Consider the following 22,575-nt stretch of genomic DNA (forward strand, 5'->3'; position numbering starts at 1 on the left):
AAGAACCAACTCGTTGTATTGACTTTTGAATGCAACAGTTACGTTGATAAATTAAACTAATCACTTGGTTATTTGATTGAACCATATTAACAAAACGGTCAAAACGTTGAAATTGTTTAAACAAAAACAGAAGTTCTAACTCATCACTCAATAACAATTTGAAAATAATTATAATTATGTACCTACAACATAGACCATAGAGTAATAATATAAAGAGATGATCTATTATAGCACATTGCACAGTACAAAAAGTGAAGCAATTAAAAGGAATAAAACCAGTATGACCACATAAAGGAAAAAAAATTATTGCTGTCATAATGACATAATTTCAAATTTTCAAATAATATTTTATTGTTATCATGGTTGAAATATACTCGAGCGTCTAGAGACAGCGCCTCTTATCAGTACTATTATTATCAGTATCACGCTATCATGACAGTTGCTTTATCACATAATCGTTTGATTACATTTAAATTTTATTTAAATATTCACGTTTTATTTAATAAGATATATATTTAAAATTTTGTATTATTTTATTAAATTAATTGAATTTACACTATACCAGTATACAATGTCCTCATCGAATGAACAACTGGAAACAGTTCAATTGAAATTTGGTTCTATTCAAGGTAAGGATTTAAAAAAATTCATATCTAATATTATTCAAAGTTATATTTCAAATATAAAATAAATGTATTCTTTACAAGTCTATAAGAATAACTTATGAGGAACTTTGTATACAATGTATTTGTAACAATTTTCAGAAAAATTGAAAATTTCAGTTGTCTATAAATAGCTCAAAAAAACTCAAAATATTTTGAAAATTAAATCAAGTAAATAAAATGCCAATCTAAATAACTGGTAAAATTTTCAAGTATCTACGAATTATACTTTTTGAATTACAACAAATATCAAAAATCGTTTGAGGCTAAACCGTTATTTAACGCGGTTTTGTAAAAATTTAAATTTCAAACACTCATAAAAATTTGTTGTCTGAATCCGGTAGAGTTTTTTTTACAGATATTTGAAGAAAAATGTATGGAGAACCTTGCACCAAATTTTCAAAACTTAGTTATAAAAGAAAAAAATTTATGATTTTTCAACTTCAAAATTACTTGCAAATTTTCGCGTTTTCGACAGATTTCGTAAAAATTTGAACTATAAACGCTTATAAAAAAAAATTGTGACTAACGATTTTTAATTTTTTTTAACTACAATAAAAACCACTCATAAGGAACCTTGTATTAAATTTTCAAAACTTTTTGGTCATCTTAAAATTTTTTATCGACACTTAAAAAAAAATTTCTCAAAAAAATCGAAAATTTCAGTGGTCTATAAATAACACAAATTATTATAAATTTTTTGAAAATTTAACTATATACAGATACCACTGACATTAACATTTGGTGAAAATTTCAAGTATTTTCAGTGATTAGTTTTTGAATTACAAACATAAAAAAAAAATCGATTTGGTCGAAAACTGGTTTTGCGTAAAAATTGCCGTTTTTCAGTCATTTTTTTTTTGTTTTTCTCGATTTTTTTGTAAACTGTTGGAAAATGTTAACTTTTTACCTCTATAATGCACCAAGGATATTCACTTTTACATCGGAAACCACCCCCATAGTTTGAAATTGGAGCATTATTTCGACTAGTTATGCTGTACACAGACACAAAAAAACAACAAAAAAAAACATACATCATTGTAAAATCAATACATTCTTTACTCCGTTCAGAATCTAATAATTACAGTAAATAATATAGTATTATTTTATACGTGAAAATCTTTAAAACAAGTGTTCTTTGTTGTTAAACACAAATAAATATTACATTTACTACATCTTACCCGAGTACGACTTTTACATTTTTTATTTCTGCAATTTCTCGCAGTCTTCAAATCATCAACAATCGGCCAGTGTTCATATTTGTCCTTCGCTTTATGATCAGGTGGAAAAGGAGTTCTATAATTTTGAATTTTATGTTGTGGTTCAGTTGATTCAAGGTTATCTTCACCAGATGATGAAGAGTCGAACGTAAGGGGACGTTTGTTTTTGATAGAAGCTGCTAACCACCAATCACGTGCTATTTCCATTTTAAATTCCATCAAGTCTTTTATATTTTTTTTTTTTTGAATTCGCATATTTAAAGCATCCTGTCTATACTCTATCCACGCATTAACAATAGATAAGTCGATAAAGTGTAGGGCAACTTTTAGCGTCCATTTTTTTTGTTTTTATCCACGTGCGGTAAGCCTCGAGTTGTTGATCGCACACGTCTACTCCACCCATATTTTGGTTATAAGTCTTGACTACTGATGGAAAAGGAACTTCTATATATTTTTTTTCAGACTTACTCCGACGTGTTACCATTATGTGTGGCTCCGCACTTGTGGTTGTTGACAAAACAGTGACACACTTACTATCTTTCCATTTTATTGCAACTATTTTATCATCAGACCGCGTAAGTTCTTCCCATTTCCCTTGCTTAAACTTTTTATCTTCACTGAAATGTATATTTTTTAAACGATTATTCATAATTGTACCTGTCGCCTTTATATTAATTGCATTTAAACGATCTAGTAATGGAACAATAGTGAAATATCTGTCGAAAAATAATACAGAGTGTTCTGGAATAGTTTTTGCTAATCTTAAGACCACCGCTGGGCCTAATCCAAGAGATCTGTCTAATGGTGTATTTTCTCCTTGGTAAATTTCAAAATCAAGTACTAAACCCTTTGAAGTTGTGATCACGAAGTTTTCTAGACCAATTGGTTTATTTCTGACATATTGTCTATATGGAATACGTCCTAAAAATGGTATCATTTGTTCATCAATCGAAAAACAACTTACATTACGCGGTATACGTAAACGTGCATTACGTACGCTGTCGATAATTGGTTTAATTTTCCAAAAGCGATCTGTTTGTGGTGGACGATTGTTGATATCCACATAATGTAAACAAGAACGTAGTAAAAAAAACCTATCTCTATAGTTATGGCTTGTGCATATAAATAAAATTGGATACCTCTTTGCCAGTACATGTGAATACGAGGATACTTTATTATACCGATCATGGCATGAGCTCCGTAAAGAACTTTTATTTCATTCGCACAGGTTTTAAGTTCTTTTCCTAGTTTCGACATTGCATACATATTCGTAAATAAAGCGGCTTTATCAAAATGCGAGTCTGGAAGATATTTTTTAATATAACTAGACGCCGATTCGATTACTTTAAAAGCATGTGGGCCGTATTGCTGATCTGGTAATTGAATACCATTAAAAGGAACTGGAGCCCAACCAGTAGTTGTTACAATAATTGAGTTTGTGGTTGATTATGTAGTGGTAAAGTAGGTAGTGTTTTCGAGGTATCTTCAAAAAAATCATGATCACTAACCTGTTCAAATACATTATCTTCTTCTTCGTCGTCATCTTCATCATATGCAGTATTTTTGTTAATAACTGGAGGTTGCCACGTTTTGTCAGCATCGGAATCGTCACTAAATCCGTCAATTTCCGACTCGTCAGACAAAAATGATAAAATATCACTCTCAGTTATAGTTTTCGGTTTCATAATTAACAATAAAATAAACCTTAATAATTTAAAATAAAAAAAATTATAAAAAAAAATAATGATAAAAATGTTACTAATACACGAAAAAATCACATTGAAAAAATATCAGAAATACGTACAGTAGTACACACGATCAGCGTTATGAACGAACTAAAATAAATACTATAAAACTATAAAACCAACGTACACATACGTGTGGGTTAAACATATTCATGATTATTTATAATAAAATATAAATACACAATTACCATAGTATCTACCATATTCTTTGCTTAATTCTAAACCAGAAACATGTTTAAAAATACAATATTGATAAATAATTAAACGTCTGGGCTTATCGACAAATATGTAGTTCCTAAGAAACCCATTAAAATTCATTATAAATAGAATATTATCGGTTTATTTCGATATTATTACTTTTAATTTTTTTCTCCAAATATAGTTTGTTACCTACACAATCGTGTTGTTTAGGTCTGAAATGTCTATTTTATTTAGTTTCAATTATATAAATTTACAAAACTAAACCACACATTTGTGCATGTTAGTTTTCAGTAAATACAAAAATAGAAAATATTATAAGGATTTAAAACGATAACGATTTGTATACACAAATGTGTGGTTTAGTAGGAAATAACACTAACATTTTATTCTGGTCTAGTACTGAAAAGGATAACTGCATAACGAAAATTTTGGTTTAACTGTATCATCAAGTTAGAAATACATTTTCCATAGACCTGGACTTTAAAATGATGATAAAATTTTATAGTGACTCATAATAATATTAATAGAAATTAGAAATTCATGATGAGCCTGGTTTTTATGAAAAATTTATTGTAGAATATGAACTTATTTGTGCATCAAAAATGTATTATATGATTTATATGCAAGTATATAATTTCACTAAAAAGTGTATCAAATATAGGAAATTATAAATGTATGATTGAAAAAACTGATCAAAATTTAAATAATTCTATGACTGCAAATTGTACCTATTTTAAAAATGTAGAACATATTATATTAAATTTTAGTAAAAGATGAAAAAAAAACATTAACTGAATTAATTAACTATGTATTAAAAAATGTTAATATAGATATTTTATTAAAAATATGACATGTATGCAAAATATAAATTTTGAAAAAAGCTTGGCCCTTGTGACATTAAAATAAGTTGTTTTCTTAAGATGTAATTGTGTTTAAAATTATTTTAACAAACTTTCTTCATTCAAAATGCATGTGCTTATTATTTTTATATGTAATCCTACAATGTTTTGTTATAAAAAAAATAAAAATTAGGTTAGGTTAGGTTATTATTTATAATAATAATAATAATAATACGATTCTCCCCCGACGGAACCCACCTTGCCGTGGTGGGGGGCTCACGTCTCTTGTCGACTCCGCGAGCTATACCGGCAGGGCCACCCATACCGGAAGGTTGCGTACGAGAGAGACAACTAAGAGGTTCCAAAGGGTAGGACGGGCATCCGTCCTAGGTGAAGGTAACACTGACCCCAAATCCCCCTGGCGGTAGGGCTAAAACGCAAGGGAGAGGCACCCTTTAAAAAACTCTTAATGGACGTTCAAAACGGAAATTCTGTTACCGCATCAGGGGATTCGGACCCCCAGATGCCGGCAGTCAGGAGTGAGCAAGTGGGCTCCCGGGGGTCGTCATCCATGACCACAGGACTACAGGGGTGGACAGCCAGGCCCCTGGCAGTCTTCAGACTACTAGTGCTGCGACAGGCGCGTCAAACAAGGATTCGCAACATTCCTCCTCCTCAGGCAGCATAGGATCTTTGGTTTCAGCGATGAGTTCACTGAAGAGCCAAATCATCGGGCAACAAAGCGCGCTTAGCCTCATGCTGGAGAAAGCTAGTGCTCTCGAAATCATGAGCACCAAAACGAAGAGTCCACAAGTTCAAATCGCAATCGAAGGCGTCCTTAAAACCATCGAGTTAGTGAGTAACTCTCATGACAGTATCGTGAAGGCCTTCAAAATCTCCACGCGCCTCACGCAGGATCACGCCGGCAAATGCGCCCAGCTATCAAAAATCATGGCCAAACATCCTGCAAAGTCAGCAGCTTCCCAAACGGATCCTCCAGTGTAGGGGGGTGCATGTCACGCGGCGTCCAGGGAAGCCTCTACCAACACCTCGCAGTCCATCGGCGAGCCTGTCTCGTATGAGAATCCTAGACGGCAATCCCAGCAACAACCTGAGCGACAGAGGGAGCAGCGGGCACAACCCCCTCTGCAGCCCCGCCAGCGGCGGCGAAAACAGAAGCAACCCCGGACCCCGATCAATCCTGAGCCAGACCCCAAGGGTACCGTCACCGAGGAATGGTCAGCGGTCATCAGGAAACCGCGCAAGCCGAAACCTACCGCTGAAAAGAGCGGCAGACAAGACCCCAGCAATCGCCCCAAACGTCCCCCGCCTGATGCAATTGCCATCAAGCCCAGCTCGGAGCACACGTTTGCAGATATTCTCAAAGCAGTGAGAGAAGTCGACGTGGATAAAACGGGGGCCCACATCACCTCCATCGCCGAGAGCAGAGGCGGAGAAGTATTGGTTAAAGTAACCAGAGGCGAGTCTCAGAGGATCGGTCTCGAGGCGGCCATCAGGGACGCTCTGGGTGATCGAGCCACAGTCAGAGGGCTCGTCAGCTACGTGGATCTGGACATCACTGGCCTAGATGGAGTGACCACTGATACCGAGGTTGCAGATGCCCTCAAGAAAGCAGCTGGGCTCCCGTTGAACGATACGTCAGTCCGGGTGAAAAACGTCAGACCAGCCCACAACGGCACTAGGAGAGCCACTGCATCATTGAAGCGTGTTGATGTTCCAGGTATCATCAAGGCGGGCAAGGTGCGCATAGGCCTGGTCTGGGTCAAAGTCCGCCTGCGGGAAAAAATCGTCAGATGTTTCAACTGCCTCGGATACGGCCACGTAAGGTCCAAATGCACCGGGACGCCTGCAGCTTGTGCGCTATCTCGGGCCACAGGGCGGCAGAATGCTCCAATCCCCCGAGATGCGCTGCGTGCGAGGACCTCAACGCTCCAACCACTATCCCGGAAGCAACAGGTGCACCTCTTACAAGAAGGCGCAGTCACAGAGTGGGCAGGTTCCTCCTAACCATGCCAAAGACGCTTCCCCCCAATGCCAGTAATTCTGCAGATCAACTTGAACTGCTGCAAAGCAGCTCAAGCTCTTATGTATCAGGTGGCGGCCGAGAAATCAGCCGATTTCCTGATAGTCTCGGAATACAACAAGGCAGACCCTAACTGGTACGTGGACAGCAATAACAAGGCTGCTATCGTCAACGCGAATTCTGCTACCATCTCCAGCCCTGGAAAAAGCGAAGCAGGATTCAGGTGGATCGCAGCGGCGGGAATGAGGATCTACTCATGCTACTGGTGTAGTGAGCCGGTCCTGGTGAAGATGGCTCAACACGATTTAACGACGAAGTCCACTTTGTCGTCTATCTTCTTCGGAGAGCGTAAGAAATTTGTAGTAAATAAACAACTCGGTTTTTTATAAGTTTGAAAATCAAGTTATTTATTAACTGAGACAGAGTAAAATAATAATATTAACGACTGGCCCGATGTGTTGTTAAGTATAGAACAACGCCACCGGTCCACGCGTACTTGAGGCTTAACTATGTCTGAAACTTAATACTACCACAACCTTTTTATATAAAACTAAACATGGACGTAGTCCCCGAATATACGTGTGTGTCATGGTAAACCGGAACACAAGTTTCGTGTTTACGACGACACGATTATTAAATGCGTATTAGCTTTCTAAATATTCATATAACTAGCTCTATAAAATAATATAAATAATATACGTATCTTAATTCTACGCATTCATATAACAAGAATATAATACTAGATCTATAAATTGGATATATGAAATTATTGCAAATAGTATCAGCTCAAAGGTAATAAAAAAATAAAGTAATAAAATAGTAATATGGTCGGATTACTACACTGGTCTCCCAATACCTCCATTTCCGACTACCGTGACTTTCTCTTCAGATTGGAGAGAAGTATCAGAACCGCCACTGGTGAAATCCTTCTCGCGGGGGATTTCAACGCAAAGCATTCAGACTGGGAATCCCGGACAAACGACCCAAGAGGGGAATCGCTATCGGATATGATCCACGCGCTCGGTCTTATCGTCTGCAACACCGGTAACGCCCCGACCTTCAAGACCAGTTCCATCATCGATGTCACTTTTTGCTCCCCAGGGTTGGCAGGCAGGGTCAGCTTCTGGAACGTCCTGGACACCGAATCTCTGAGCGACCACCACTACGTGGAATTCAAAATTCGGCCAGACCAAGACTCCGCTCCAAGATTCGCCCCTCCCGGGACTAAGTGGAAGTTCAATCATGGGAAGCTGGACGAATCGCTCTCCTCGGGCCGATTGCCTACGATCCTGGATCCAATCGGTGCCGAAGATAGCGCCGAGCTCCTGACCACCAACATCCGCGAGGCAAGTATGTCCGAATCAACCATTGTAAGCAAAAGGAAATCCGTTCACTGGTGGTCCCCGGAATTAAACGTTCTTAGAAAAACCGCCAATCACGCACGTAGGGTCTTCCAAAGAAAAAGGAAGCGCATGGGCCCTCTAGCAGCAACCGCGGAGGAAAGAGCAGCCAAAGACGCTAAGCTGGAGCTAGTCAAGGCAATCAAAGCCGCCAAGGACAGGGCCTGGAAGGCGCTCTGCGACCAAGTGGAGAGGGACCCCTGGGGTATCCCATACAAATTGGTCATGGGCAAATTAAAGAGGCACCAACCTATCCCGGGCCTAGACTCTCCCGACACGGTCGGTCGCATAGTCAACGACCTATTTCCTGCCCATCCACCTCGCACGCCCAGATACTGGCCCAGCATCTCTGAAGCAGACCTCTCAGGCGCTGTCATCACAAATGAAGAAGTGCAACTAGCAGCTAGGCGCATCAAGAACAAAATCTCCCCCGGACCAGATGGCATCCCTAACGAGGCCATGAAGCTTCTGGCTGCCAAACGCCCCGAGATCTTAGTCAGCGTGTTCAACAAGTGTGTCAGAGAGGGTCACTTCTCAGTCGCCTGGAAGAAAGCTCGCCTTGTGCTGCTGAGGAAAGGGGACAGGCCTCTCCAAGACTCGTCATCATATCGACCTCTATGCCTTCTCGATAGCTCAGCCAAGCTGTTGGAGAAGGTTATCGATCACAGGCTCAGGGAACATCTGGACACCAATAGCGGACTCAGTGATCGGCAATTCGGTTTTCGTAGCGGCAGATCAACCACCGACGCCGTGAACCTGATGATGTCGATAGCGGAGGACAGCGCTGCTAACCACAAGACCGGGGTCCTTACTCTAGACGTCCGCAACGCTTTCAACTCGGCATCATGGGAAAGGATAATCGACGCCCTACGCGAGAAGGATACGCCCGCATATCTCTGTAGGTTAATCGACAGCTACCTATCAGAACGGTCGATCATCTACACCACCTCAGGAGGTCAAACATTCGTAAAGCTCTCCAGCGGCGTTCCTCAGGGCTCGGTCCTCGGTCCTACGCTCTGGAACGTCCTCTACAATGATCTTCTTAACGTCAGATTGCCGCAATCCGTCACTCCAATCGCTTTTGCCGACGACATCGCCTTAGTGTCTAAGGCTCGCGAGAACTACAACATCGAGAAGGACCTCACTGAAGCTGCTAGCAGCGCCTCCAACTGGCTCAGGGAAGCGGGCCTACACATCGCCGCTCAAAAGTCCGAAGTCCTCATTATTACCTCAAGAAGAACGCACAACGACGTGGACGTCACTGTGGAAGGATCCAAGGTGCAAACCAGTAGCAGCATTAGGTACCTAGGCATCCAAATAGACTCAAAGCTGAACTTCACCGAGCATGCCAACATCGTATCGGCCAAAGTTAGCGCTGCCTGCCAAAAACTCGGTAGAATCATGCCTAATATAAGCGCCGCCACACCTAGAAAAAGGAGACTCCTCGGCAACGTGGTGAACTCCCTGCTGCTTTTTGGTGCGCCGATCTGGGCGAACCGCATAAGCGCCACGGGCAAGGACAAGATGGCGAAGCTCCAGCGGAAAACGGCTCTGTGGGTGTGTTCCGCCTACTGCACCGTCTCGGCAGAAGCGGCACTCGTCGTGGCATCAATGCCACCAATCGACATTCTGGCGAAAGAGCGCCTCTACATATACGATAACAAGGACGATCCCGAAGCTACGTGTAAAGCCAAAGAAGCCTCTCACGCACTATGGCAAACGCGGTGGGATGCGTCTTGCAAAGGGAGGTGGACCCACCGCCTCATCCCGCACATTGTCCCGTGGATCTCTAGGAAGCACGGTGAGGTCAATTTTCACCTCACCCAATTCTTTACGAGTCATGGATGCTTCCCAGCTTACCTCCACAGGTTCGGAAAACTGGATTCCCCTGTGTGTTGGTACTGCGGGATCGAAGCGGACGACGCCAACCACACCGTTTTCGTATGCGACGCCTGGGAGACCAGGAGGTCTAGAGTCAACACTGCGCTCAACACGACGATCTCACCAGATAACATCGTTTCCATCATGCTCCGCGATAAGAACTCCTGGGATGCGGTCTCCTCCTTTATCCATGAAGTCATGGGCAAGAAGGAGGATGAAGAGAGACGTAGACAAGCCCTTCAAGTCTAGCTAAAACAATTAGTTAAGTTTATTTCTGTGGGTCGAAGACCAAAACTCAGGGTGGTTAGAGGCCCCCAATTACCTGTACCATAGACTATATTGTGTTTACATTTTTATTGTACTATTATTGTTTTATTGCACAATAAACGATGACGTCTGGGGGGTGAAATGACTAACGTCTGTACCACCCCCAGTCGCCGATTCACAACGTAAAAAAAAAAAAAAAAAAAATAATAATAATAATAATACGATAAGTTGATAGTATTTATTTTGTGTTAATATTTATTTTTAACCAAAGTGTAAATAAAATTTGTAATTTGTACAGTTTTGTCAGTTTAAGAGTTTGGAAAATTGCATGTTTAATTTTCCCATATCACTGGGCATTAAGGTTGGCCAACAAGATGGTAAAACATACCTTAGGTTAGGCTGAGAACTGCGTTTTCTGTCATTAGTAAAATAAACATATTTGATTGTCTAACCAGAGATCCAGTTCACTAACTAGTTATCTAATTAGTTAAACCAAAAAATATTAGGTATACATATCATATAGGTACTTGTCTTATAGATTAAACAAATATTATAATATGTTATGGGTGTTATGATAGTTATTGTGAAAATTTAAAAAAATATTGAGTTAACTTAAAATTTTACAGAATAATACTATAGTAGGCAGTAGTATTAGTCGTTGAAGCCATGTCACCATGCTTTAATAGTCTGTAACAGTCAAGGAATTATTTTTTTATAGGTAAACAGACTACTTCACAGTACACTAATACAGACTTTAAGAGTACAGTGTCTACACTTCTTCAGCGGTGGTTTAAAACAATTAACAGTTGTTGCTACTGTAGTACAGACGTACAGACAGAGTAACAATAACAAGTTTTTATTTGTAACATAAATTAACAGTTACTACTCCTATTTATTTTGTAAACACATACACTGTATTTTTTTGATAATAGGCAGTACTGTAGTAATGATAAACCAGTAACAACGGATAACGGATTATAAGATAATTTTATGTAATCGGTATAGAAAAGAGATTAATTAGGATCGGAAGCGTTAATCGACAGTAGCAGTCCAATTAGTTATAGGTACCTAATAATCATGTGTTATTGTAGGTAGGTAGGATCAGGTAACCACTATACCTTGGGTCGAATGATAACGGATTTACTACATAATAGGTATAACTTTTGGTCTTTATAACTGATAAGTTTTATTATGATCAATCAGTAATCACCTTTGTGGGGCGAACTGCGCTAACCTTCCAAAAACTACCTAACTTTGAGGGGTTATATCTCATCAACGGATTGACGAAAAATGAAAATTTTAACGTGATAATTCATAAAAAAAATAGAGTTTTTAATTTATGAAATTTCAAGTATAGGTTGTCATTTGAAAATCAGAAGTTGATAGTGGTTTACCCAATAAATATAAAAGTGAAAAATAATAAAGAGTTCTACAATTTTAGAACAGTGTAAATCTAAAATTTTGAAGAAAAAAAAATTGAAAAAAGTTTTTACTTTTTGAAATAATGAGTGTTGTTTGATAAAAAAATCACCCTGTATACTGACGACACGCGAAAAGACGGTTAGTGACTATACTAACAGTAACGCATAGTTTTCTGTATTGTCCATGTAATATAGTAAAAATGTAAAAGTCGATAAGATTGGTAGTAGTAATAATCTATATACGATAAGATTAAACTAAAACGATAGCCGTAGGCAGATATTTCCTATAAACTTTATTCTTTAAAAAGTAGCTATAAAATCTAAAAACAAATCAATATTGTTTTAATGTTAGATGCTACAAACATTTTGTTCCAAGCAGTAGTAAAAAATCGGGACTTTCTTGAACCGCTGGCTTGTAAGACGGGATATGGGACAAAAATTTAAAAAACTCATAAAAATCGTGACATACGCGTCCCGCTAAACATTGAAGCGGGACGCGGGACAAGTATATTAGAAATCGGGAATGTCCCGCCAAATTTGGACGTATCCCAACCATAGATATTAAAGAATGGATAGGCCATTGTGCTTATCATACGGGCATGAATTAGAAATAATTTTGAGATTATAGAGGTCTTAACACAAATAGATAACAGAATTAGGATTAATAGGATTAATAATTTTATTTATTTCACATTCACTTTATTTCATAGATAATATTATAATATTAGTGTAATATGTAAGTTTATAAATTAATAAATAATAATAAAACGATTAATACAATATTCAAGCATATTTTAAATAATATAATAATAATATAAATCACTCATGTCTAAAATGTACTAATTTCGTCAATTTTGACCTTGTTTTTTCAGATTTAATATTTACATCATTTATTTTACGTAGCTCGTGGAAAACTCTAATGTCTACGTATGTCACAGCAATTAAATTAATAAGTTTGTTTTGATGAGTATCTAAAGCAGAAGTTTGACTTTGGCAACTAAATAGGCATGTATTATTTGTTTTATATAAACTGGATTTCAATTTATTTAATAAATACAATTTATTTCTAGTACTACTAAAATAAATTGGTTCATGTGCCCTAAATATTCTTTCCACTTCCTCACATATAGTTTTCACACTTTTACTAGGAATTATCAACCCTCCTCGATTCTTCAAAGTTATTAAACTATTTTTATTATCATTATTACATCCAGGTTTTATCAAAGAATTTTGGCAAGATTGGCAATCAACTTTTTTCAACAACTTTTTCACTACAAATTCAGCTATATAATGACATGTGTCTTCCATATATTTAGTCATATTTATGTACGTTTCAATGTAATCGTGATCATCTAGATGTCTTTCTGGTAACCAATGACTATTTAGATTGAACATAACATTTTTCTCAAATTTACTTGTATTTACTGATAAATGTTTTGTATTTTCTAGCATTGAGCAATTTCCAAATACAGAACCCACAACTTCATTGTGAATTATAATTCTCTTGTATGCAGCTTTAAATTCCCTACAAGTAGGATTATTATTATACCCCAATCGACTTCTGATTGCAGAAAATGTTGTCTCAATATGGTCTTGACTGATCTTATATGTTGGAAAAAAATATAAATCTGTTTTTGCCAATAGGTCGTGGAACATAGATATTGCATTTTGTAGACTTAAAATAAACCCTACAAAACCTGTTTTTCTACCAGAGTTAATAACTTTTACACCCCCGGGAAATTCTAAAGTCTTGATATATGGTATAAAATCTTGCATAAATCTTGTGTACTGCTCAATAGTATCACTTGAAATAGCCTTATTATATGGATTTTTTGAAAACGTCGACCTACTATTTAAAATATCAAAAGCATTATTTATGTACCTGATGAATTCTGCTGTTGGTTCTACATCACTAAAGAGATCATTTTGATTTTTTAAGTAACTTAGTGCATCTGCTACACTGCACACGGAAAAAAAATATTTGGTTGTAGTAGCCATGAAAATAGCTACTGTAACCGTAAGTTATTGTAGCTATACAGACAACTTTTAAGCATAGTCGGGAGTACCAAATGAAGAATGTTGGAATGACTGTGTTGCGACAACATAAATATTATAGTTAAATTGTCAACTATACATTATGGTTGTCCTAACATAATAATTAGGTTAGTTATTTTATTTTATAGGGCCTTATATAATGAATCCAACCATCCTAAATAGTAACAATAGCAATGCATCATGGTTGTTTTAACATAATAATTAAGTTGGTAGTTTTTATTTATTATACTTATTGAGTATACATGGCTGCAGTAAAGTTTTTTATGCAAAACATAATATCCTGAAGACCATTGGTAGTATTATTAGTAAACCCAAATTATCACCAATAATTAAGGCTAAACAGAAAAATACAGTTATATATTTATTTTCAATAGTTAAATTTATACCGTTACTTTGTAAATAACTAATTTCATCTATTAATTGTTTAAAAATAATTTTGTTTCCAAATGTTTTCTTATCATTAGCATTAAAAAGTTGGGCAAGAAAAATATAGTTTAAGCGCGAACTAAATTCTGGAGGGAAACATGATCCAAAAGACACATAAACAGCTCCTATTTTTTTTCCCAGCATGAGACCCAAGTGGGTTAGCAGTCTCATACTCGTCAAAATATAAAAAGAAAGGTATAACTATTTTTCCAGGATTATTACGACATTTGTTTTGTACCGTGTCTTGTTGAGTGGACTGTATCCTATTAGTTGCCGTGAGTTCGCTCTTGTTAGATTGGCTATGTTATCGCCTACGGTCCGACTGCGCAAGTCTGCCCTTGGTGGGTCTTACTGCAGTCGTCACGTAGGCAATAGTTCCTGAGCTGCGCAAGTCTGCCTGGGTAGGTCTTGATACGGTTGAGGTAGGCTGAATACTGAATGATTTTGTGCTCCGCACTGGTATTTATAGACAGCGGCGCTGTGTAATCGCCGAAGCTGCCAAAGCCACCCGAGCTTGTTTTCGATTGTGGTCGTAACTACGCCCTCCGTGGCCTGTGATTCGTTGACGTCTGAAGATACGCAATCCCTGGCCTGTGATTGGCTAAAGCGCGTGAGATACGCGTACTCTGGTCTGTGACTGGCTAAAGCGCGTGGGCACGTCCCCGTTTTATCATAGAACGCGGGACCGGCCGTTTTGTAAAGTGTGGCACCCTGGCACACAGAGCGCGCGGGTCGCCGAACGCCTTGTCCTTGCTCGCCCATGAGCCCTTATGCCGTTACTGGTGTAATGAACATTTATGACACAGTACATAGATTCGGCCCTTTACAGTGGGCGGGAGGTTAGTAGCTCACCTGTACGCCTCCCGACGTCAAACATGCCCGTTGCAGCGTTTTATTCGCGACGATCGACCAGACAGTGTGCCGACCGACTGTATACCTGTGCAACGTATTTTGGTCAACGGCCCAGTACAAAATAATATAAATGTTAAACAGAAAATATACCTTTTATTTGTGGAAAAACATAATAATAATAAGCGGAGAATATGCTGACGTGTAAAAAAGATTAAGGGCATTAAGTCCAGTAGAAACAGTAGGATCTTTGGTAGTTCCAATTTACATTAACAAACAACTTTTTACAGTTAAATTCGATATTGTATACGATGATTTACCAATAACTGAAGCAGGTATAATAGGCATAACATTTTTTAAATTAAACAAAGTCTTCTTAGATTGAGATAAGGAAATATTAATAATACCAGGAAAAAAAAAATAGATAATAACGTGCAACGTGCTCTGATACTTATATTAAATATAATACATAAATTACTACATACCATAGCCAACAATAACCTAACATTGGGGGTGCAACAGACATTTTATGATAGGGGTATAAAATATTACTATAATCGGATTCTAAAAGTGAGCAGGAGATTAAGTACATATTTTCTTAAACATATTAATATAAATCATCAACGGCGGCGGAGCGGCGTAATAATGCCGAACGCAGCGACAATAGTACATTATACCAAATTATACTATGTGGCGGCATCGTTCAGGATCAAAGACGGATCATCGCACGTATGCTTGTCACCCGGTATAAAATATTATAGGCACACAATTACCATCCGATAGAATAATAGGAATATTGTTTGACGCACGACGTTGCGCGAATGACGCAATGCGTGGGAAGAAGCGGATGCAGGTGCAGATGACCATCAGGGACCTGAGGGTACCGCGGGAGTCCCTGGATGATATATAAGGGGGCCCAGGATAGGCACATTTAAGACGTGATCCACCAGAGTTAGAGCAAGCACCTTCACGTCACCCAGTTTAATATTTTATGTCTCCTGGACTTAGAATATTTTTCACAGTTTAATTAAATTAAATAATTGGACTTAGAATAATTTTTAAATAAAAACACTTAGAATAATTTCGAGAGTTTCATTTATTTCACAAAAACCTTTCCGATTCGACATCATTCAACTGATTGTACGTGGCACGTTACAAACGCATTAAATATTCCACCGCGAAGTAACTGCGTTTTACAAATTAGAGTGGACGAACAAATTAAACACGAATTTATTACGATAAAAAAATACGAGATTAACGAAGACGCAATTATAGCTAATAGTATCAGTCCGGTAAAAGGCGATAAAATTATAAGTAATATAGTAAATATATCGGAGCAACCATTTATTATCGATCAATTAACCACGAGTAATTTAAAGTGAGAACCTTTTAATCATTGTGTATTTGTTGCTAGTGAAGAAAAATACGCGGATAGTAAAATTAGAAAAATCAAGGAAACTATTAAAACGGAACACCTTAACAACGAGGAACGTGATAGTATAATAGACCTTTGTAGCCGTTTTTCTGATTTATTTTTCTTTGAAGGTGATCAGTTAGGTGCTACTGATATAGTTACACATAAAATTAACACTCCTAGGTGCGTTAAACCGATAAATATACGTCCATATAGGCTACCACATGCATATCAAGATGAAATAGAGAAACAAATAAAAGAAATAGAAGGCAGTATTATACACGCAAAACCCGACGAAAACGTAATTTTACCTATAACAAGCGATAAAATAATAACGCATCCGGCGATAAGAGAGATTATTAGTAGTAACAATTTGCTAGGTCAAATAACGTTTAATGAAAGTAATTTTTTCGTTGTTAAGCAATTAGACAAATTAGTAATATTTTACAATTTAAAAAATAATTATTATACAAAAATGAACGTAGAACAATATTATAACGCGATAGCCGAAATTAAATTATTCTGTGTCGGTGAACAAATCAAACAATTTTCAATCATTAGATTAGAAGGGTTAACGACATTGACCTGTTTCGAGCGCATAAGCGCAATGTTCCGTTTTGTTTTTAAAAACACTGATATAGAAGTAACGATATATAAAAAAACTGTAACGTGCAACGTACAATCAGTTGAGTAATGTCGTATCAGATAGGTTGTTGTAAAAAAAATGAAGACTCTTGAAATAATTCTAAGTGTTTTTTATTGAAAATTATTCTAAGTCCAATAAATTAAATAAATTAAACTTGTGAAAAATATTCTAAGTCCAAATGACAAAACTATTGATCTGGGTGACGTGAAGGTGCTAGCTCTAACTCTGGTGGATCACGTCTGAAATGTGCCTAATCTGGACCCCCTTATATATTATCCAGGGACTTCTGCGGTACCTTCAGGTCCCTGTTGGTCATCTGCACCTGCATCCGCTTCTACCCACGCATTGCGTCATCCGCGCGATACCGTGCGTCAATTATATGACTATAATATTCTACCGAGTGAGTGATTCCGTACTTAATATATTCTACCGGGTGGTAATCACGTATTCATAATATGTTACCAGATAGCAATCATATAGTTATTATGATTATTTGTCATTATCTCCTAGCGGGTAGAAAGCATACGGGCGATGATGCTTTTGGTTGGTTTTACCATTTGTTTTTAGGTTCTGTCCTAGTGTAACGATTGTTACATATTTATTTATAAACATAATAATATTATACAACCGTAAGTACATATTATATACTTACACATATTATATATTATATAGTATACGTGCATATATGTATATAGGTATATATATGTATGTGTATCGTAGACCAAAACATGTAAAATATATTATGATGAATGTACATTATGCCCCTCCTGTGCTGTCTCATATTTAACTATTGTAAAGCTACGGCTAAATAATAATATATGTAAGAGATAGCGAGTTCCCCGCGTTAACACCAGCGAACACGAACTCCAAGCCAGCCCTACGACTTGTAAACGTTTTATTGAGGTAAGAATTAACTTGATGATATATTTATAAGTATTTGGATCAATCCACATTTATTTGTACCCTGAGTACCATTTGCTCCCTAGCTACGGTTAACTTATATTCAAAGGAAACCAACTTCTTCCCTGAATATCATATATTTAACGGGTCATCCCCGACCACGTTACACTAGTTTATTATACTCGATCATTGCTTGCTTGGCTGCTCACCCCTAACATAACTATAAGGATGTCCGTTATGCCCCCAATGTTTAGGTTATTGTTGGCTATGATAATTTATATATTATATTAAATATAAGTATCAGAGCACGTTGCAGAACAATGTTTTACGGAAGACGAAAAAAATCAAATAATTAAAGAGTATCATGATACATTAGTAGGGGGGCACCAAGGTACCTCCCGTACAATAAAAAGATTAAAAATGAAATATCAATGGAGAAATTTAAAACAAGATGTAAAAATTTATATTAAAAAATGCATTATCTGTCAGGGAAACAAATCGGGTAAAAAAACAAAACGACCTATGTTAATTACTTCTACCGTAATTACTACGTTTCACAAAATATGTTTAGACATAGTAGGACCATTACCCGTAACAAGTTCAGGTAACTCGTATTATTTAACTATACAAGATGAATTGTCGCGTTATGGCGTAGCCATAGCGTTAGCCTCCACAGACGCAACGACAGTAGCACAAGCATTTGTAGAATGTTTTATATGTATCTATGGTATACCAGTTACTATTCTAACAGATTGTGGTACCAATTTCTTATCAAATTTGTTTAAAGACGCGTGTAAATTATTAAAAATCGAGAAAACTAAAACAACTCCGTCCCCGTAGCATCCCCAATCAAATGGTTATTTGGAACGATCACATTTAACTTGGAAAACGTACTTACGCAGTTTTGTAGACAAAGATAATAATTGGGACGCGTTAATTAGTTATGCTATGTTTTGCTATAATACCACAGTACACACTTCGAAAAATTATACTCCATACGAGTTAGTTTTCGGGAAAAAACCAATAATTCCGACACGTTTTTTTCAAACGACTGAACTACAATACAATTATGATAATTACGCGTTAGACTTAAGAAGAATAATGCAAGAAACACATAAGATAGCAAGGGAATATCTAATAAAAAAGAAAAATTCCAATAAGCAATATTATGACCAAAACACAAACATATTAGAATTACACGTAGGAGATAAAGTGTTACTAAAAGAACACAACAAGAAAAACGCATTATGTTTTAATTGGTCAGGGCCATACGAGGTGATAATGATTCACGACAATGAAAATATAACAATAAAAAAAGGGAGGAAAGACTACAGGATCCACATTAATAATACAAAAAAATATTTCGAGACCGATTTATGAACACTTAAGGTGTCATAATATATTTATATATATATATATAGCTGTAAGATCCTCTAATGTTTTTTTATTGTTATAAGTAGTCATAGTTATATCATTATCATTAGTATTATTTAGTAAACTCGTTTATCAGGTATGTTGTTATTGGAGAATAATTAGATATTAATTCTTCCAACATTTATAATTTTTTTTTCTTATTTTCATTGTATCTTGAAAATGTTTTTGGAAATTAAATATTTTTAACTTCCATTATCAGTCTAAATCCCATGTCGGTTGTTTTGTTGTAGTACGAATAAAAACAGCAAGTTCGTTATTATGGATTTCGAATTCAGAATGCTTGACAGAACAAACACGAAACAGTAAACGCAGACACGACTATTTATTATATGTAATTAGTACAATAACAATTATCTGTATTGTTCTAACTATAATAAGATGCATAACAAAACAACCATGGTGCACAATAAGCGGTACCAGGAGATCCAGACGAAATATCGCACCAGATCCAGAAGTAGAATTATGGAATTTTCAAACTCCAGTACAAATCGAAGAACCATACCAGTCAGACCAAACGAAGACGTTCCAGCAACTAATCGAACACAGGACCAGACCAAGGACGACATTATTCCATTGCCATCCGCACCTCAGATCAAGACAAGGTATTCCGTGTACCACACCCCGATGTGATACGGAGTATCGTCTTATAGGGGAGGAATGTATAAAAACGTAGTTCTAAAGTCCAGTGGCCTAGAACTATATCACGCCACCGAGTCGGACCACTGATGCTGTCTCCTGATTGGATTAAACACATCACGCTATTTCATAGACGTAGATCATCCTATTCTCCATCACGGCATGTTCCATATAAATATGAGTCCTCATCATAGATTTAATTCGAGTTAGTTTAGATTCAGTTAGACTTAGTCAGTGTTGTCACTTGCTCTCCGGTAGCTAAGTACTTGTGCTTACTAGGGTGGTCCAATTTTTTTACTTTTGAAATTAAGGTTCTCCACATGGTTTTTTTTGTTACAAACCACCTTGTTAACCATTCTACAAAATTCCAGCCCAATTCAACAATATTTAGGGGTCGCTAGCATTTATCACTTTTAGGAATAAGTTAAATATTAAGAAAAAATCCGTTATTTTTATTAATTTATTAAATAAACTAAAACAAATTGAAATATATTATTTTTAATTTGTAATTAGAGGGTTTTAATCTAATGTTCATTGTTCATTGTTCATCTTCATCACATTGGATTTTGAAGCAATGGGAAATTTTTTTCGGTGTAGATCAACCAGACGGAGAAGATATTGCTTTTGTTTCTCATTCTTTGTAATACTAGAATTAAATTTTTGAATCAGAGCTATTCCACGCTCAGCACAATCATTAACAACCTTCATTTGGCGAACCTTCTCCTGCATTTCAATATAAACTATATCTGCTTGCCACTCTGAGGGATCTTTTGCTAAAAATGAAGCTGCTTTATCTTGACCGTCATTGAGTAATAAATCAAACAGAACCATTGTGTGTTGTGTGATAAAAGATTGGAGTGGATTCTGATTATTAAAAGTTTTACCGTCAAGTCTTTTTAATGGTTTTTCTTTTGGTGGTCGTTGAAGACTTTTGACCATTTCTTTTTTAGACTCAACACTGACACGAGAATCGAAAAAAGAAAGCCCAACTAAATGTTCGGAAAAATACCAGAGGTGGCGATGAAATGCTTTTGAGGCAGCGGTACCGATCTTTTGATTAGGATAATTTTTTATCAGTTGAATGAGATTGGCATCGTTCAGAGGGGCTCTTTCGGCTATTGGGGCTTCGTTCCAATAACGACAATATACGAGACTTACAAATAAGCTTATTTCAGTTACGCCCGTTTTCTCTGATTTAGTAAGAATAAACTAGTCCTGGAACATATAAATTTTTAGGCAATAAATTGCCTTTGCCATCCAACGAGCTTGATGCAAGGCTCCTGGTGCACGAAATCGAACTTCAGTTTTTTCAGGTTTTCCGAGAAATATCTGACACAGTTTAAGCAATTCGAAGTAGTCGTTTCTAGGCTGTTGAGTTTTAATAGCATCAATGTAGTACTTTTGCATATCTTGGCGAAGTTTAAGAAGGTTTTTGGTATTAAAAAAGTTGTCGTGACCTATTATAAAATTTTCTTGATCTATTTCCAGCCATTTTTTCTTGAAACGTTTAAAAAGATTCACATCTGGCCCCTCATTTGGTCCAAACACTTCCTTAAAAACACTGGAAAGCATGACTTCAAAAACATGGTGTCGGCAAGCAATGAAAACAAGCTCTTTATCCGGAGCTAGTGACTTTTCAATTAAAGAGCATGCACCTAAATTCAATCCCGTGTTTGATGATGTTATTGTAATGACAATTCATTATCGACAGTAATGTTAAAAACAACAATTATTATTGATAAATTTCACAAATTTTATTTTACTTACATATACTAGCGACCTCTAAATATACTTAAAATGGGCTAGTTTTTGGTATACATATTTCTTTTTGGTAAAGGAACAAAAAAGTGTTTGTGGAGAGCAAGCAAAAAACATTTTTTTTTTAACCTATATGAATTGGACCACCCTAGTGCTTACGCTAACGAAAGCTTTTTCATTTATTGTTTTAACAAGTTAATAAACGTCTTAATTATCTTATTAATCTATTGTAAGTTATACCTCATCTCTCCAACCTACGACGGAACGTGCATTCGTCGTAAAAGAAGCGTGTAGCAACCATCACTGGTTACTACACTTGGTACAACTGATTCGTTATACCATTTAAACATCAATGTAATTGCATCCCCTGTAATTATTTCTTTAAACGTAGCTATAGTTATTTCCTGGTCATCAGTTATTGCAGAATGATCATTTAGCATACTAATACAACTATCATCATCATTATTAAGATTTAATGGAATATTAGTGTAGGTATATTATCCAATGGTTGTTTATGAACAAAATTATGACTTTTACAGTGTTTACTAAATGAATTAAATGAACTATAAATTCTATGACAGTTCACTTCTAAACACTTAAACTCATCTATTTTATCAAAACAATGAAATAACTTTATATGCCTCAATAAAGCTATGGGACTATTAAAATTATTAGAGCAAACAAAACAATAAGGCATGATGGTAGAATTAAAAAAATATTATTAAAAAAACTGAATATTTTTCAACAAAACTTTAACAAAATAAAATAGATTGTATC

The 22,575-nt window shown here is 36.4% G+C and overlaps 1 protein-coding gene across 1 annotated transcript; it reads right to left on the reverse strand.

Annotated features, from left to right (window-relative positions):
* Positions 1-2,171: 2,171 nt before the first annotated feature.
* Positions 2,172-4,990, reverse strand: LOC126550698 (uncharacterized). Its single transcript, XM_050202692.1, has 4 exons — positions 4,926-4,990; positions 3,387-3,586; positions 3,022-3,282; positions 2,172-2,803 (listed from the first exon to the last, which is right to left on the reverse strand). Exons 1-4 carry the CDS (start codon positions 4,988-4,990, stop codon positions 2,172-2,174), a joined length of 1,158 nt encoding a protein of 385 aa, XP_050058649.1.
* Positions 4,991-22,575: the final 17,585 nt, after the last annotated feature.

The sequence above is a fragment of the Aphis gossypii genome, chromosome 3, assembly GCF_020184175.1.
Source record: "Aphis gossypii isolate Hap1 chromosome 3, ASM2018417v2, whole genome shotgun sequence".
NCBI classification, from domain to species: domain Eukaryota; kingdom Metazoa; phylum Arthropoda; class Insecta; order Hemiptera; family Aphididae; genus Aphis; species Aphis gossypii.

What these genes read in the sequence shown, in the direction of transcription:
- LOC126550698 (XM_050202692.1), bottom strand. Translation starts at nt 4,990, where the DNA reads ATGGGTGGCCCTGCCGGTATAGCTCGCGGAGTCGACAAGAGACGTGAG. An exon ending in TAATGTATTTGAACAGGTTA is followed by an intron (nt 3,283 to 3,386) that starts GTGATCATGATT and finishes GTTGGGCTCCAG; the next exon opens with TTCCTTTTAATGGTATTCAA. An exon ending in TCACATGTACTGGCAAAGAG is followed by an intron (nt 2,804 to 3,021) that starts GTATCCAATTTT and finishes TACCATTTTTAG; the next exon opens with GACGTATTCCATATAGACAA.